A 17,302-nucleotide genomic window follows, 5' to 3' on the forward strand; every position below is an offset into this window, starting at 1 on the left:
AGAGTATTTATTACACGGTGTGCTGCGGGGAAAAGCCTGTTCTAAGCTTTAGTTTTTTAACACCTGACGGCTCTTTTTAGCTTCTCATGCGTAAACACTCTGCATTCTATTTCACGTGATTCAGTTTAGTTTGAAAAATCTGAACAGGATCTTCAGCTTGATTGTGAAAGGTTTGTGTGGAAAATAAACATGCGGACGGCAGAGCCATGCGATCGTTTTACTGTCGTTGATGCTAAGGACAACGCATAAAAACATCTGTAGTGTGGCTATATTAAATATAAGAGGAAGAGAGAACTTCGGGAAATTATACAGTGACCATTAAAACAATGAAAAAAAAATATTGCCGTAAACAGTTGATTGTGCAAACGATAGCGTAAAATACAACGATAGACATTTTCATATCGTCATCCGATGCATATCGTTATATCGAACAGTCCTAGTGCTAGATCACTTAAAAATACAAAAAAACTAACTCTGCCATAATGTGCTTTCAAAAATCCAGTTCTTTAAATTTACTCATTGCCAAGTAAATACTTCATCACATCTTCATTTTGAAACTATTAAAACACCGTTCTTCCCATCCAGACTCTGCAGAAATAACTTTAATCTCATCCATCACAAATTCTCCATCCAACATTCAGGATAAACAGTTATCCTGCTGCCAAGATCAACAGGGTTCCTCCTGCTGGACAAACAATAACACAGTTCAACTGTGTCAAGCTAATGGCAGAAATCCCACCAGACCTACAGATCATGTACCACATCACCTGTAAACTCAAAAGTAAGAACATTCAGACATGGCAGGCAGACACGCACGCACGCGCGCGCGCACACACACACACACACACACACACACACACACACACACACGCAGACACACATTCTTTTCTCGTTCTGTGTTCCTCCTTCAGCTGATTGTTTTGAGGTTGCCATGCCAATGTCTTTGCAGTTATTCCCTGACATATGGAGTGTTGGTAGATGATGATTTTAAAAAAAGGGGGAAGCCCGGCTGTGAGTGTAAATGTGCACAGAGGTGTTTTTACATACACAGAGGCATTACCATGCTCACAAGCACTCACTGGCACATGTACAGAGAGGCTGATAGGTTGGTGTGCAATAGAAGATTGTATTGAAGTGTAGGATTAGGGCGGCCACGTCAGGAATGTGCCTCCTCCTCTCATACAGAAACCAGCACACGCAGCACAAACAGAACTATTTCTTAACCTAACACACTGTTCATTCTCCCAAGTTTGCACTTTTGACCACCTCATACAGCAGAATAGGCACCGGCAAAAACCTGTGGTGGAGTAACTATCACAACATGATTTGGGTGTTTAAATATTATTCAACGGTTAATGTTTGAAGGCCTTGTCACCTCTGTGTTTATTGGAATTGGTTCATTTCATTGTTGTTGCAACAGCTTATGGATTTCCCCACAGGGCAACAAGTTTTTTCCCCTCAGTTTCAACTTTGGTGAACTTTCAGATTCAGTTTTGCTGACAAATGGCAAGATGTCTTGATGGTGCTGACCTTTGGAAAAAGAGCGAGCCCTAAGTGCAGAAAGTTAACTTGGATTAACACGGAAAATGTCAAACAATTGCTGTCTTCAGTTTATTTAATGTGATGTTTTACTTCTTTTTTTGGCCATTGTGTATATTTGGGATTGTCAGAAGGCTTTAAACACCTGTTAGCGTGATACTCGTCTGACATTTTCTAGACTAAACAAGAGAAGAAAAAACAAAAAAGAGCAAGAAAAGAGAGAAAGGATGGTTAAGATGAAAGTGTGTGTGTGTGTGTGTTATGGTTAAGTCTATCTTACATTACACTTACAGGACAACACTATGAAAAGTCTACCACGCTAGCACCCTGCAACTCACTGATTAAGCCCACATACATACACATGGGCGACCACGGCTGTAAATCACTGCAAACCACGCGGTAAAGCTCATTTTAAACACCATCTGCATTCCTCATCCTTTATAGCTGCCAGACTTTATTCGTGTATGTGTGTGTTCTGTCGCTGCTTTTCTCTGCCCTCCAAATCTCCTCTCATTTAAGCCACCAAGCTTCCTATTGTTACCAGTAACTTTGCTCCTAATTTAAAACATCTTCTCTGTCGCCAGCTGACAGTGCTGTGGTTTCACTGGTTTGTGCCATTTAGTGCCCTGTGCACATTTAGACTTTGTTTATGTCATCTTCTCCCAGTCTTTTCTTGCTCGCTCTTTACTTGTTATGGGCGTTTGCAATGTTTGAGAGCCAAATAAGAGTTTAACTTTTCTGTGTTTTTGAATAAAAGCAAAAGAGGAATATGCTGTTGAGAGAAAGGCCTTTAAAAAAAGAAGAAAAAAGTCAGGATTAAGGGAAGTAGAGAAGTGTCTAAACACAAAAGAGAAGAGGGGGAAAAAGATTATAGTGAAGAAAGTACTCCTCCCAGAGGAACTTTTAGGTAGGGGTAAAATAAAATGAACAGAGCGGGAGAGAAATAAATGAAAGGGGCTGTGGAGAGGAAGGCATTTGTGGCCAGGAATGGTTTGGCACACATTACACTGAGGTGTAGTTTTGGCGTGGCTCCCATTAGCCTCTTGTGTTACATCCATTACAAAAATCTGCACGCGCGCACACACACACGTGCAAGCACACACTCTTACATGGCAGCACAGTCAAAACAGACCCACATCTTAACCACCATAGAATTTCCTTGCCATAATTCTGGTCCTACCCAGAAAAGATGGAAATCACTCATCTCTCTCTCTTTCTTCCTCTCTCTCCCTAAAAGATGTTATTAGAGGCACCAGTGGCCATGTAATCACTTTGGCTCTCCCACAGGAAGAGACACACACACACATGCATGCACACACACCTACCTTAGTAATTACAGCTGAAGATGAGGTCCTATTCACTGTAATCCTAGTGAATGGCTGATATAGTTAATAAATGGTGGGTCAAGCGGTGCTGCATAGTGTCACATCAGAGTGGGGGTGTGTGTATTATTTTTTTTTTGTGCGTTTTCTCCAGCTATTAATTGATGCCTTATTATTGTGACTGATGTTGATTAACTCTGTGCACACAATTGCACACTTTGCTTGTATTCACTGCACACAAGCACTCAGCTACACATGCAAATTGATAGACTGCCTCACTTAGTTTGTATGCACATACACTTTCTTTCATACAAACACAACCTTCCACATTCCTACGCACACACACACAATACAAACAGAGTTGTTCAGCTGATCTCTTCCTGTGTTTGTATGTGGTTCACTGCCCTCTTCAAAGCCACATGCACACCCCCCACACCCGGTTGCATTAAGCACTCTTCCCGATCTTTGTGTACTTTCCCACCTTCCTATGTCTGATAAGTCTGGAGGCTAGCAGCTTGTTAGCAGAGCTCCTCACAGTTTCTCAGTGGCTTCGAGGCTTCGCAGTCATCCGGAGATGCCAATGTCACTTCAGGAATCCTATAACATGTTGCCATTCTTGCTTGAACACACTCGTAAACATATCAATATTAAATCTCGACTTAAGTCTAGGCACTTTGTCTTTAACGTAAACATCCTCTCAGCAGTCTTTGATGTAAATGTTTAATATTGTTTTGGTTGAGATATCCCATAAGGGATTTGTGTTTCGCCTCAATGTAAGAGGAGGTCTTTTCTCATTTGAATGGCGACACTAAAAAGGCATTCAATTGGAAAGCTCTATCTTCGAGTCTCATCTTATTGTATATGATAATGTTGTGGTGCAATTTCTTCCCCCGTTTGCAAGACAGCTGATAAAATCAGTCATAGTAAAGCACCTCTCTAGATGCAGGGCTTCTCACGCTCTCAGCCTTGTGTGCGTATGTATGTGTGCGCGCGCGTGGAGATGCAGATGATTGAGTTAGTGTGATTTAGTGATGGTTGGAAGATGAAATGCTGCCGCTGTGCCGTGTCTAGCAACTCGCTACACACACTTATCTGACGACTGTTAGCTAAAGGCATTTAATTCAGAGGGTGAAAAGAGGAAGAAAGGAGACGGTATGAAGAAGGAAAGATGAAATGGGAGTAAGAATGCGTGATAGATGAATTAAGGAAAAGGAGAGCAATGTATTGGCAGAGAAGTAAAGGATATAACAATGACTAGGGCTTTTAATTTCAGCAAGCGTGAGGATTAAAAGGCATCAACAATGATGAATAGCTTTAATTTGCTCTTAAAGCAGCTCACTTTCTATCTCCATGTCCTACCTTCATGTTATTGTATGCACACATGTGCTCTAGGAGAGAGATACCACATGTGGCTTGGACGTTTTGTTCCTTTTCTTTTTTCCTTTTGTGTTTTCTCCCCTCCTCTTCCTCCACAGCCTGTTACATGTTTCTGCAGCTGTAGATGTGTGTGTGCACACGTGTGCGAGTGTGTGACCTTTTGGGGAGTACTGCTGGTGAAAGGCCACTGGCTCACACATGAATAACCATGGTGTAGACATGTGGACGAATACCAAAGACGGTTGATAAGATTTGGCAAAGCAAGTAACCTGATATGACAGAATCAGATTGCAGAGCTACATATTTGACTTCATCGACTGTAAAGCGTGAGCTTCAGTATCCTTGATGGAACGTGTCAGGTGCAGCTTAGAAAAAACAAAAACACAAGTGCTGTGGTGTAAGATCATAAATGTTCAAAAAAACATTAAAAAAGCTTAAAATAACTCTGTTTTTCGTTCAAGTTGGAACAGTGATAGACAAGCGCTTGAAATACCCAGAATTCTTTGTGCTTCTAAGTAAAAGGAGATTTGACGATGTGTGATTTATTGTTGCTAACAAGGTTCCAAAGTATAGAATTTCATTTGAGTTATTTTGAGGTCTGTTAAAAACAAAATGTGTTAAAGATTTTGTTCCCAGACCGCTGTGCCTATTGTTCCCCCCCCCCCCCAAAATGTAAAATGTAGGATTTGTAAATATAAACTGATCATACAGTTAGTGGTTTTTCTAGGGAGAAGGCAAGACGTCATGGCATGCAACTGAGTGAAAACGCCTACACAGATCTGCCATCTGGGGTTTAAAGTTAATTGCTTTATGTGAGGGATAGTCCGTTCAACTAGTGTTCTGGCTGATATTTGACAACATAATAGCCCACATAGTATAGATTTTAAAACTTTTTACATAATAAACATCTAGCACTGTGTACTCGCTCACAAATGTGGCCATGAAAAATCTAGTCTGGGACTTTTTAAATGGAAATCGAAACTGGGTAGGAAACCTGTGCTAGGGTGTGGTGGTGTGTGGAAGAATTGCTGGCGTACTAGTGAAGTGTGGGAGTGTGTGTTTTTGTCTGGGAGCTGCAGCTAGTTATTGCATTTTTGACGCACACTGCCTTCGTTGCCTTTTCTTTCCCTTAATCTAGGTTGTTAAGCCTTTTGGGTGCTCGTACTGTCTATCTATATAAATAAACCTACATGAATAAGTAATATCCAGAAGCGAGTAAGACTTCCTTTTACTAACTTTCCCGCAAATACAAATAACATTGTTTAATCATTCTGCACCAATAAAGCTTCTTTTTGAATAAAAACCCATGTTTGTGTCTGCTCTCCCTCCCAGACCTTAAAATAAGCCGTTCCAGACATACAGTGTTATGATAGCAGACACACAGAGCTCGTGTGTGTCTGTACATGTGTTTGAGGGTACACCACCTCCATCATTGTCACCATAGCTCTTTGTCTGTCTTGGCTCTCTTAAAGAAAAGGCTGTTTGGTATGACTGTCTGACCCACATATGGTAAAGGTTTGCTCAGGGCTTCTATATGTGTTGGCTGCCTATGGTGTGTATGTATATGTGTGTGTCTGTGTGTGGTGAAGTGGGATTTGTCCCATAGAAGCATCAGGGCCATCAGTCACTCATGTGTGATGTTCCATCTGCTCCCAGCTTCATACTACTTCACAGTCAGCCATACACACATAACTAAATCTCCAGAAGGGTTTTGTTTTATTTTATTTTTTGGTGGAAGATAAAACTGTTTATTCCATTGAAACCATTTGTACACACTGAATGGATGCTCTGTTTTCTCTAACAATGCATGGTAACTAAAATACAATAGAGTGTACTGCTTCCCAGTAACCCAGTATAGATGTTTTTGTTTTGAGTGTACAGTTTAGAGGGTCCAGTGCTTCCTTAGGGCCAACATCCTCCTGCTGTTTCTGAAACAGAAAACAATGCAATAGTCCATTAAACACACATGCACACAGACACACACGCACCAAGGAGTAAATTGTGTGTTTTCTGATGACTGCTGCCACTCGAGAACAACAGATATATTTGTTTTGTGTCGTGCTGCGCTCAAGTTCTGCCAAGCTCACTACGCGATAGGAAGTGAGTGATTTCAGGTCTTTATCTGAAAGCCCCGACTCGGAGAAACAAAAGTGCTGAAAGAAGGGAAAAAGGTTTGAGAGGTGTTTGCAAGAAGCGGGCATTAGGTTACTCTAGTGTCCAGTAAATTGTGGTTGGGCTATTGTATTAGTTAATTTGGCTGAGTGGGAAATTAAATGAGGCACAGTTGCTTTGTATTGTGTGGTAGGGTAGGCTGTAAAATGAGCTTGCTAGCCAAGAATACAGAATCACTGAGGTGCACAAGTCTCTTGTTTGCTCTTCAACCTCTTTATCATACCCCTACTGTCCAGGGATTGTGGGTGCATACCAATCTTTTGTTCGGTTCCTCACCCATTTAACACTTTCTTTCATTTCCCTTTGTTCTGTAGAGGGCCTACTTCGGTGGGGCCCCATAAACACACACATGCACATTCACTTGGGGGCCCACATCACATCAAAGTCAGGAATGTGGGGCTTGCAGCCATTATGTATGAATGCATGGACCTAGTTATGCCAAGTTTACCCTTCTTTAGATGTGGTGTCTGTGGCGGTGTGGTTTGTGTGCTGCTTCATGCTATTAGTGAGCCAAGCTTTATGTTCACTCACTTCTCCGAATCTGCTCTGAAATGTCAAAGCCATTATCCAGAGTCCGTGGTCTTGCTGAAGTGTTACAACTCTCAGACAGACCTGGGAACACCTGGACCAGTCTGTTTAGTTCCACTCCTTGTGATGCTAATTACAGTCTTGAGGCATTTGATGTCCTTTTTTTGCCTTCTTTTTAAGTGATTTCCCTCTCACTTGTAGTCAGACTTAATACTTAAAGCGACAGTTTAAGACGGATGCTTATATGAAAATTTGTGCCTCTTCTCCTCCACCCATCTTTACTCCCCTGTTTCCTGCAGCCTTTCTGAGTCTCTTTCTGCATTTTATTCTGTACACAATAGAAGGCATCTTATGGTGTCTGCCTCTTTCTGAATCTTTACATCTCTTATGTACACTAGCTTCATCAGTTGTCACTTGAGCCAATGACAGGCATCATTCTCACTGACGTGCTACTGTCTTATCATCCAGCTTCTTTACCCTCATACCCCCACCTTCCTTATCACCAGCTAGCTATCCCATGTATCTATCAGAGCAAACCAGGCCTGCCTGGCACAGATAAACCCAGCATTAGGGGCTTTTGGATGGATTGGCAGGTTGAGAGAGATGTTAATGATCATAGAACAGGAAAAAAATGGATATTAGATGTTGCAGGATGATGAGATAGGTGGTTGTTTGGAATGTTTCAGTATGGAGCTGGTAAATTGTTGGTTTATTTGGTTACAATCTCATCTTCTGATACAGGGATTATGCATGGTTTTTGAATATCAAGCGACACGTTGCCAGAGGGAGAAGTATCAGTGTTGTAAAAATAGTTTTTGGGGAAGGTTAGAAATTTATGGATACACTAGACGTTTAAGTTGTCTCTTATTTAATGTTTTAAATATTAGAATTCAGATTTGTTTTCTGTGTTGTAAAACCACTGTTTTCCTTTTTTTTTTTCTTCTTCCTCATGGCACAGATGTAGTAAAAACATCTTCTCTTCACTTCTATGTATTCTCAGTTATTTTAGCTGACAAAACATTATCACTACAGGAAGGAATGCCTATTTTGGTCATGGAGGTACTCTGAATAGCACTTAAGAAAGTTATGAAATGTCAGGTTATAGACTGTTTACGTCAGAACCACAGAAAGACAAAGACTAAGGTTCATTTCCAGCAGCGTTTGTGCCGCATCATTTCCTCTCTCTACTGTCTCCTCTTACTGCTTTCCCTCACCGTTGCTTAAGACAGTGCCTTTAATGTGTTTAAAGTCTATTAACGTTACATTATACATGTAGAGAGTAGAGATGGGGCTTGTTTTGAAAATACAAGCACAGCATCATTCTGTAGATTCATCCATCAAGGACTTAATGGTAAGCTAAGCAATACAGAGGACACAATCAGACAGCAACAGCTTCCCGCTTGATTACTGACAATTGCATTGATTTCTTGACTTAGCTTATAGGCACACACAAAGAGCTGTGCATGCAAGCTGATGCAAACATAAATCTGTGATTTTTATATATGTGTGAGAAAACATCTCTACATGTTATCACTCTACAAATGCTTGTAGATCAATTGAAAATCAAGCCGTATGCACGCTGGCGTTGAGCTTGGACACCCACACAGGAATCTTCACACGTATTTGTACACACTTAGCCCTTGTATTAGCTTTAAACCCTTCTAAATGCACAGACCCTGCCATGTTAACCTTGTTATTAGAGCGTAACCTCGAATTCCAGACATAGCAGCTCAGTTTGATTGAATTAGATCTTCTTTAAGTATCCCATCCATCTATCCATTCCTCCATCCATCTGTTCAGCTTATATATTCCATAGTCTTTTGTTCTCTTCCTGTAACTCTGGGCAGCCTCGCACTCTGCACTTGTGGAATGAATTGATTTGAAATGATTTATTACCTTTTTTTTTCTTTCCTCTCTCCCCCCGCAGGTCACCCACTCTCACTCACCCACTCTTCTGTTTTCTATCTTTCTCACCGTTGTTTCTCTCTGCACACTACTTTTTTTTTTTTTATGTTAGCACTGTAGATGAACTGCATCCTGAGAGGGGGAAAACCTGAGCAGAACAAAGATGAGGGGGGAAAAGGTGTTATTTGTCAGATTCAATGTTTCAGTCCCTGTTTCTAAGCCGATATTAAAACCAGCAAAGAGACTGGTTTTTAACTTGGGGATTTTGCAGGCTGGATTTTGCACAGACTGACAAGCAGATGGATGCAAACAGAAGATAGGAAGGCTGTCAGAAAGACAGACGTACATTCTCTGTGGTATATTGCATTTGTGTGTGCAGTGTAGGCTCAGACTGGTCATTAGCCAGTGAACTGGACTTGGGTGCCGGATCCAGAGATAGATATGGCTGCCAATGGAAATGTCTCATTTTTTTTAAGGGAGTGGGAAAAAATGATACATAGAGGGCACAGAACAAAAGCTATTCTTTCACCTCTGTGTGCATCAGCAGCTGTTTTTCTTTATTCTGGTTGTCTGCACTTAAAAATTGTGTTGCCTTATGTGCTGGTATGTGTGTTTGTGTGCGTGTGCAAACTCGTCTAGATGCGAACCATCCGTGAATGAAATGTATCCTTTGTTTACGGGCCTATTATCTAGATAATAACATCCATATTTCCTCTCATCTCCAGAGCTTTATCACAGCCTTATGAGCTCTTTCTTTCACTCTATCTCACTATCTCTCTCTCCCCTTCTCTTTGGCACACACACTCATACACACATGCGTACACGCACACAGCAGAGAGCGATAATGGGATTGTTGCCCTTGGTTTCTTTTGGCAAAACTGTAAATAATTTTTTTTTCATCACAAAGTGTGTTCATTGTTCACCCACATGTTTCTTTTTCCTGTGTGTGTGCATATATATATATCTCAATCAAACTAGTGCTTGCATATCTATCACTTGGTGTGTGGGTTGTCATCTTATCATTCTTTCATCTATCTGGATGTGAACCTATTTGTCAGTGTGTGAATTTAGTATCATTTTCCAGCTAGTCATTGCCTGCTGTCCTTCCCTTGTCACTGTGGGCTGATAGCAGTGCGAGTCGACAAAGCTCGGTAATGGAGAGCTGATACTTGCCCTCCCCCCCGCTGCTTTGTACTTTTCATTTGCTGCTGAGATGACTTTGGCTCACAGCCACGCCAGCAAGCCAATCTCCTATCTTGTATCTGCTCCATTACTTTCCATATCTTGGCAAATTATTTGCCAAAACTCACAAAGAAAAATTTGAGCATCCGTTCACGTGCATGTTTGTGCATATGCTGACTTGGTTGCTCTGTATTATATTTGTCTACAGGTGGTTTGGGTGATCAGGTTGTTGTTCACATGCAGAGATGTGACTCACTGTTATGCTTTCTATCATTATACAGGACCACACTGTTTTCATACTTAACTTTTTTTATTTTTTGCTCATAATTTTTAAAGTTTATTCCTCCCAGGTGCTGAACAAAAGATGTCTATAGTCATGATAACAGCACCATCCTGTCAATATTGTTCCCTTCCATGCATCTACCTCTGTAATCACATCTGTGTTCGCAATAATTATACGAGACTCAATACTGCTATTAACACAACCTTTCAATTAAGCCTTTTACATAGCTCTGTAGAACAGGTGCTCTCAACCTTTTTCCAAAATTTTGATAATTTCATGCCTCCCACCTTATAATAACTACCACCTGTTACTGTTGAAGTGAAATCAGCTTATTTCACCAGCTGGAACAACATCCATAGACACTTTAGTGTGTTTGAACTTTGGTTTGTAGAAAAAAGTGCAGCTTGAGTGTACTTTTATTTATTTATTTATTTAGCATGGATATTTAAAGGGAGATGTGAAAATGAAGATAAATTTGTCACCATTTTATTTCCTTTATTTGTGCGGCAAATCTAGAGGAATTAAGCGTGTGTTTATTTTTATTGTGCATCAATGGTCCACTTGGATTAACGCTGCATCATTTCTCTACAAGCAACAAGTTATTTTTATTTAGCTTCAAGGGTTTCTACTGTAAAAGCACGGGGTTTTTTAAGCAGCTGCTGTTTGATATTATTGCTGTATTCATGTACATCACTTTTCTGCATCATCTTTTTATTGTTTTCATATCCAAATGAGTTTTCCCGTGTGTTTCTTTTTTGCAGATCTTGGTTAACTCCATAAACGCCAGCCGTCCAGCAGTGCTATACGAGAAGGTGACCGTAAGTGAAGGAGGAAGTCCCTTACTGAGAGACATGCTGTTCAGCCCAGACCAGCAGTACATCTACACTTTGACTGACAGACAGGTGAGTTCATGTCCAACAAATACACTAGGACACACATTCAGTCCCAGCAGACATGTTGCCATTGCAATACTTTTTCGACATAGTGTCTGCTGGGACAACATACTTTTTAAAACTCTTACTTGTGATACATGTAAGAGTTTTTAGGATTCAAATTCTCCATATCCAGCACCTGACTATTCAGTATTTGCCAAAGGTACATACTCATAAATACTAACATTTATTTTTGTTGTGTTGCATGTTTGAATAGTTCCTGAAGAGCAGCCTGTTACTAAATGTCCAGAACACACTTCCCTTGTGCATATTTTGACATTCCTACCAACTCTACACTCATTCTCTGTACTCACACAAATCATCCCCACTGGATTTCATTGCACACCAACACACATTCACACCAGCTACAAACATCGCCACCATGATGGCTTGCTAATAAGCCAGACATTACATACATGGGGAGTGCAGGGAGAGTTATAGGTCAGATGGGGGGTGTGTGTGTGTGTGTGTGTGCGCGCACTCTTCTTCTGGTGAAGGCTTTCTCTAGTGTGATGGTGAGGAGAGGAAGGGGTTGGGGGGATTGGGGAGGAGGCAGAGAGAGCATGTTGCATCTCTGCTGCTCCCCATTTCCAGCTGCTCCCTGGTTGTTGTTTTTTTTGTTTTTTTTCTTCTGTCTCATTAGTGTGGTGAGTGAAGGAAGCAAAACGAGAGGGAGGGGGAAAGAAAAAAAGGGGTTGTACATGATGGGAATATGTCTGTATTTAATAGACCTAAAATAGGCTGTCGAATTGAAAATGGGTGAGATGTATCTGAGGTCTGCTCTGTGAGAGGCTTTTTCAGAGGTGCTGATTCTGTAGGTGGCTTAAATCAAAGTCAGGCCATAAAATGGAAACATTCTTTGCCTGTTTGACACCCAGTGGGATCATCAATGGTCACTGTATAACCACTGCCATGGCTGGGGCTTGGTAGATAAATTTTTTTAAATGCAGATTGTGCTATGAGTGTAACAGTATGTTATATCACAGCCCTGTGTGTCCTGGCTGAAGATACCTCTGTTCAAGCCAGATGACCTTTTGATGACATATGTGAGGCTCCATCTGCACACACACACCCCATCATCACAATCATCCATCAGTTCGATAGCTGCTCGTCACCGAACCCAGCTGCACGCTGGGGCAAGATACAACACCAAGTTCGTCTACTTCAGGAAACTTAACTTATAGTCAAAGAAGTTCATTCCCATTAAATTGATTCACTCAGTGCAACACATACAGTATGGACATGTATACACACCTTGCACCCTATAGGAACATACCTATAGGGTTTCTGATTATAATCCTGACCATAGGAGCACAGAAGAAAGGAACATGAGCTGTGGGATGTGCTGCTCTTTTTAATGGTAACACACATATATTTTGAGGGGACACTTATTTTCAAGTTTTGGGTTAAGCACATGATTGGGGAAAGAAGTAACATAGTAGAAAACGCACACCAATGCACACACATACTAGAAGAACAAAGCACATGTCTAAGCAGCTAAGGGCATGAAGGGCACACACACAAAACCATAATGTTACTTATAGGCGCTAGTACCCAGAACATATGCTCGATTACACACACTTTATGTACACACACAGTCTTGTAAACAAGTGTGTGTGTGTGTGTGTGTGTGTGTGTGTGTGTGTGTGTGTGTGTGTGTGTGTGTGTGTGTGTGTGCACGCATACACACAGAGAGCTTCATCTCCCTGTGCGTTTGATCCGCATTAATGGATAGCAGGCCTGGGTTAAGCAGAATGGGGGGGCTGTGGCTTCCAGACCTTATAGCTAAAACCCCTATCCAGCGCTAATGACTGGAGGGGGCAATTGCCTTCTCTCACCCTCCATCCTACCCTCATCTATATCCTCTGCCCTCCATCTATCCCACCATGCCCCCACCACTACATTTTTTCTTTAAATCTTCACTTTTGCTGCCACACACACACACACACACACACACACACACACACACACACACACACACACACACACACACACACACACACACACACTCTGATATTTCCATCTAAGCCCAAATTGAGTCCTCCCCTCTCAAATGCCTTCTACTGATCCCATTCCCGTATTTTTAATGATCTCCCCCTATCGCTGCCATGGCCCCCCTCTCCACCAGATAGACACGCTCATACTCTCTCGTTCTTAAAGAGGCAAAGGTGGAAAATTGTGGGATAGATACATGGAGTGGTGGGTAGGAGGGCCTGCTTTTGCTAAAAGATGCTGATACACTCACGCACACACATTAACACACAACTAGTTTGCATGAGGAATATAGCCATGCCCCCTTTTTTCTAGTGAGATAGACACACAGCCCTGCCTTCACCCTGGGAGTGTGTGTGTGTGGTTGTGTGGCTGGGTGCCTGCGGGGGTTCCTCAGACAAGCCAAGCACATTAAGGTGTCACTGGACATATCCACTGATGCGTGGACCACAAGTTCCACCACCCTTCTGCCCTCACCCACTCACATACACACAAATGGAGGCTAAGGCGGTGAGTCACAGTTAGGGGTGAGGCCCAGTGATTTATGACTTGCTCTGTTCCAGCTATATTCATCACTGTCATTATTATCAATGGAGGATATGACAGCGGGATAGGACGGCCTGCTGTGTGTGTGTGTTTGATGAGACAGTGTGTTATTGCAGGAAATTTAGATCAGCTTATTTCTCACTGCAGTCAGGGTTGTATGATTCTTATGGACTTGGTGCATGTTATTTGTTTTTTAATCACATTGTTCACATGCACAAATGTACAAAAGTGTCTCTCCCAGTTGACATCCAGTCATTCACTCCTAAGCAGTGCATGTATACATTGCACATAAACATATTAAAACCTGTTATTACCAAAAACGGGAAAATACTTTATGCAGATTAGCAGGCTCATTAAGTGCTGCTGGTTTGCTCAAGTTTTTTTCTTTTCACAAAAATATTCAACACTTCAAGAAGAACAATGTAGCTCTTTGACTCAACCCAAACTTTTTGAAGCCCCTGCTCTGTGCAAATCTCCCTCTGTGGGGAAATTGTCTTGTGGTGTTTTGGCTCAGTCAAGTCTTCCCGTCTTCAAATCATCTCATCTTTTGTTTTGGAGCCAAAAAGGTAGAAAGCTGTGGCTTCATTTGATGCCACAGATGCTGCTCTGTCCATCTTTGCACCCTTGACTCAGCCCTTCAGTGTTATACACGCATGGGCGCACATATCCTTGCGTCTTTGATGGCAGCTCTTGCATATTATGGTGCTGTAGTGTGTGGTGCTGGCTAATTGCTGAAAGCATGAATATTCATCTGCTCTGGTGTTGGATGAGGGACTGGATTTGAAGTGTGAGAAGGCAACAAGCAATAATGACTTATAAGGCTTGATACAGGGGAGGAAAATCTTGTGTATGCATGAGGCAACCTTTGTTGTGTCAGGGAGGCACCTCTGATTGTTAGACTCGCATTGATTCAGCTTGCTTACTTTTATATGACTATACATTTGGACAGAAACTCAGCTTTCAAACATTATTTCTAAACATACATTGATGGGCCGTGTCACTGAAGCCAGCCTCGAGTCCTTGGGGCATGTGCAATGTATCCTCTGGTAGTGGATCCTGGGGGTCCTGTGAATTGTGGGGTGAGGTTTCCACAGACTGGATCTGTTCTGGCACCTTTTGTGGATACTCAGTTGGATTGGGATCTGTGAAGTTTCTGAAGCCAGGCCACCACTTTACGGTGTTCATGGTGAACATCGCCCTGCCCTGGGAGAGGTGCTGATACAACTGAGTGCTGTTTTACGTGTCAAAGTAACATACGCATGAATGCCAGCACCCTGGGTTCCCAGTAGATCATTACATTGTAACAAGATGATCAGTTGTATTCATTGCACTTGTCCAGCGGTCTCAATGTTTTGGCTGATCTGAGTATATTTTTGTGTGTGTGGGCTAACACCATTGTCCGAATCTCCATTCAGTATTTGAAAGAGATTTCCCCCTCCACATTTCACAGAGACTTGCATCCCTCCAAGGAATCTGCAGTCCTACACTGGATGTGCTCGCAGACAAAGTTCTTGTGACATTCACAAGCTGTTGGTTTGAGTCCCTACAATAGCAAACAATGGTCTGTATTGTGTTGTTAGCTCTCTGAGCAAGGAGGGCCTCATCAAGTAGCATCTTATCCGTGGAGTTTTGTTAGACATCAATCCCCTCTGTGTGTGTGTGTGTGTGTGTGTGTGTGTGTGTGTGTGTGTGTGTGTGTGTGTGTATCTGTTTACATTCACATATTACTGATTCGCTGCCAATCTCGTTAGCAAACACATTAGCACAAACTGACATCAACATACATAATAAGCAGCTCGTTGTATCAATCAAAGCTGACATTTTAGTGAACTACATACAGCTAATCAGCCGGTTCTAAATGGCTCCAAGATTAATTTTCCACAATTTATCAAACTCTGGCTGACTGAGGAACTCCTGAAGTTAACAAGCACATAATGTGGTGTTTAAACATTAGCCATTGTTGGCTGACACTTTGTTTTATCATCCATAGAGTAAGTGTAGCATGCAGTAAATGAAGAGAGGATGAGAACCATTTTTTTTCTCAAGTTTTTAGCGCTGCTTTATTTCTTTAGTTTTATTCACAAACAAACTCTGCTTGGTTTCCACACTGATATTCTGAATTAAACATTTTCTTATTTAACCAAAAGCCAAGTAATCCATGTCACATAATATGAAGACAGAATTGTTTTGTTTTTTTGGACGTGTATGGTAGAGCAGATTAATTTCTTTTTCACTGGCTTGGAAAAAAAAAATCTAACTTGTCCTGTATAAGCCTTAATGTTGATCCCTGAGCTCTTGTATCCTATGCCAAACACTTAAGCACACGTACACAGTCACTAGTCAATTTGTCCTACACACAGAATTTAAGCAAGAATGTGGTCATTGTTATGTAAATGTTAATAGACCTGGTGCATTGAGGCAGAGAAAGGAGTACACTGACTAGAATAGGGGGAAGCTGGTCATGTAGCCATGCAGATATATGGCACTCATTTACAAGAGTGCAAACCAATACTACACCTTTCTCTACTCAGGATGAAGCACCTACACCTGTAATTAAAATGACTGCTGTGCAACTACACAACACATTGTATTGTGTTACATTTATGGATGGATCATCTGAGTGCTTTTACAAATTCTTAATAAGGTTGAATATTTCAGTAGGCCAGTGTATATCAAGACATGCTTGAATGGTGATTTGATTACATTAAAAAAAAAAAAATATATATATATTTTACACAAACCAGTGACTTAACTGTGGGGGGGAAATAATCAGAATAAACTACTGTGAAAATTGTCTGTTGCACCTCTAGTTCCCTCTTTTGTGACTTGATGAAGGGAAAAAATTGAGTGAAATATTAGTAAATCCTTCAGAGACATGAGACAAAATTGGCCAAGATGGCATCATTACACAGGCAGGGATGGTTTCAGTGTCTCTAACCTCACTTATCTCTTTTTCTCTCTTTTTCTCTTAATTGTGTTTCCTGCTTTTCCTCTCACTGCCCTTGTTCATATCAGATCATTCACTGTTGCATTTCTTTTTTTAAATCCCTGCAATAGTCTTGAACGTGTGCGCGCCTCATCAGAAAGTGTGCTTGGACACTTGTCTTGTGTGTGATGCTATCAGCCCTAATGGAAGTCTAACTTGCCACTAGATAGCTCTGTCTTTCTCTCATCTTTCTCTGTTATACTTTACCATCTTTTCCCAAAGGATGGTGTGATAGAGCGACTGATATGGTTAGAAAAGAGGGTGAGATGGATAGGGAGGTTAATGGCTTCTCCCCCTCCTCGCCTTCCTTCTCAATCACTATCAATCGGCCGTTCTCCTGTTGCTTCACGGTGATTGGGTGTAGGGATATGGCCCTGACTGATTTGAACGAGGCCAATCAACAGCTGGTATAGCCAATGGTGCTGCTCCTAGTGGCACACTATACTACTCAGTTTCATGCATTAACCAGAAGTCACACTGAGTAGAACAATGAAATGTCGCTCATGCATGACAGCACAGGGAATTGTTTTGAATTTGA

General features: G+C 41.5%; 1 protein-coding gene across 4 annotated transcripts in view; it reads left to right on the forward strand.

The window, feature by feature from the left end:
• plxna1b (plexin A1b) overlaps window positions 1-17,302 on the forward strand; it is a 179,384-nt gene that overhangs the window by 77,332 nt on the left and 84,750 nt on the right. For all 4 annotated transcript variants that reach the window (XM_026168467.2, XM_026168469.2, XM_026168468.2 and 1 more), the window contains exon 4: window positions 11,070-11,210. In XM_026168467.2, the coding sequence (XP_026024252.1) occupies window positions 11,070-11,210 (141 nt within the window). The remainder of the gene's footprint in view (window positions 1-11,069; window positions 11,211-17,302) is intronic.

Source organism: Astatotilapia calliptera, chromosome 5 (assembly GCF_964374335.1).
Source record: "Astatotilapia calliptera chromosome 5, fAstCal68.1, whole genome shotgun sequence".
Taxonomy (NCBI): Eukaryota; Metazoa; Chordata; class Actinopteri; order Cichliformes; family Cichlidae; genus Astatotilapia; species Astatotilapia calliptera.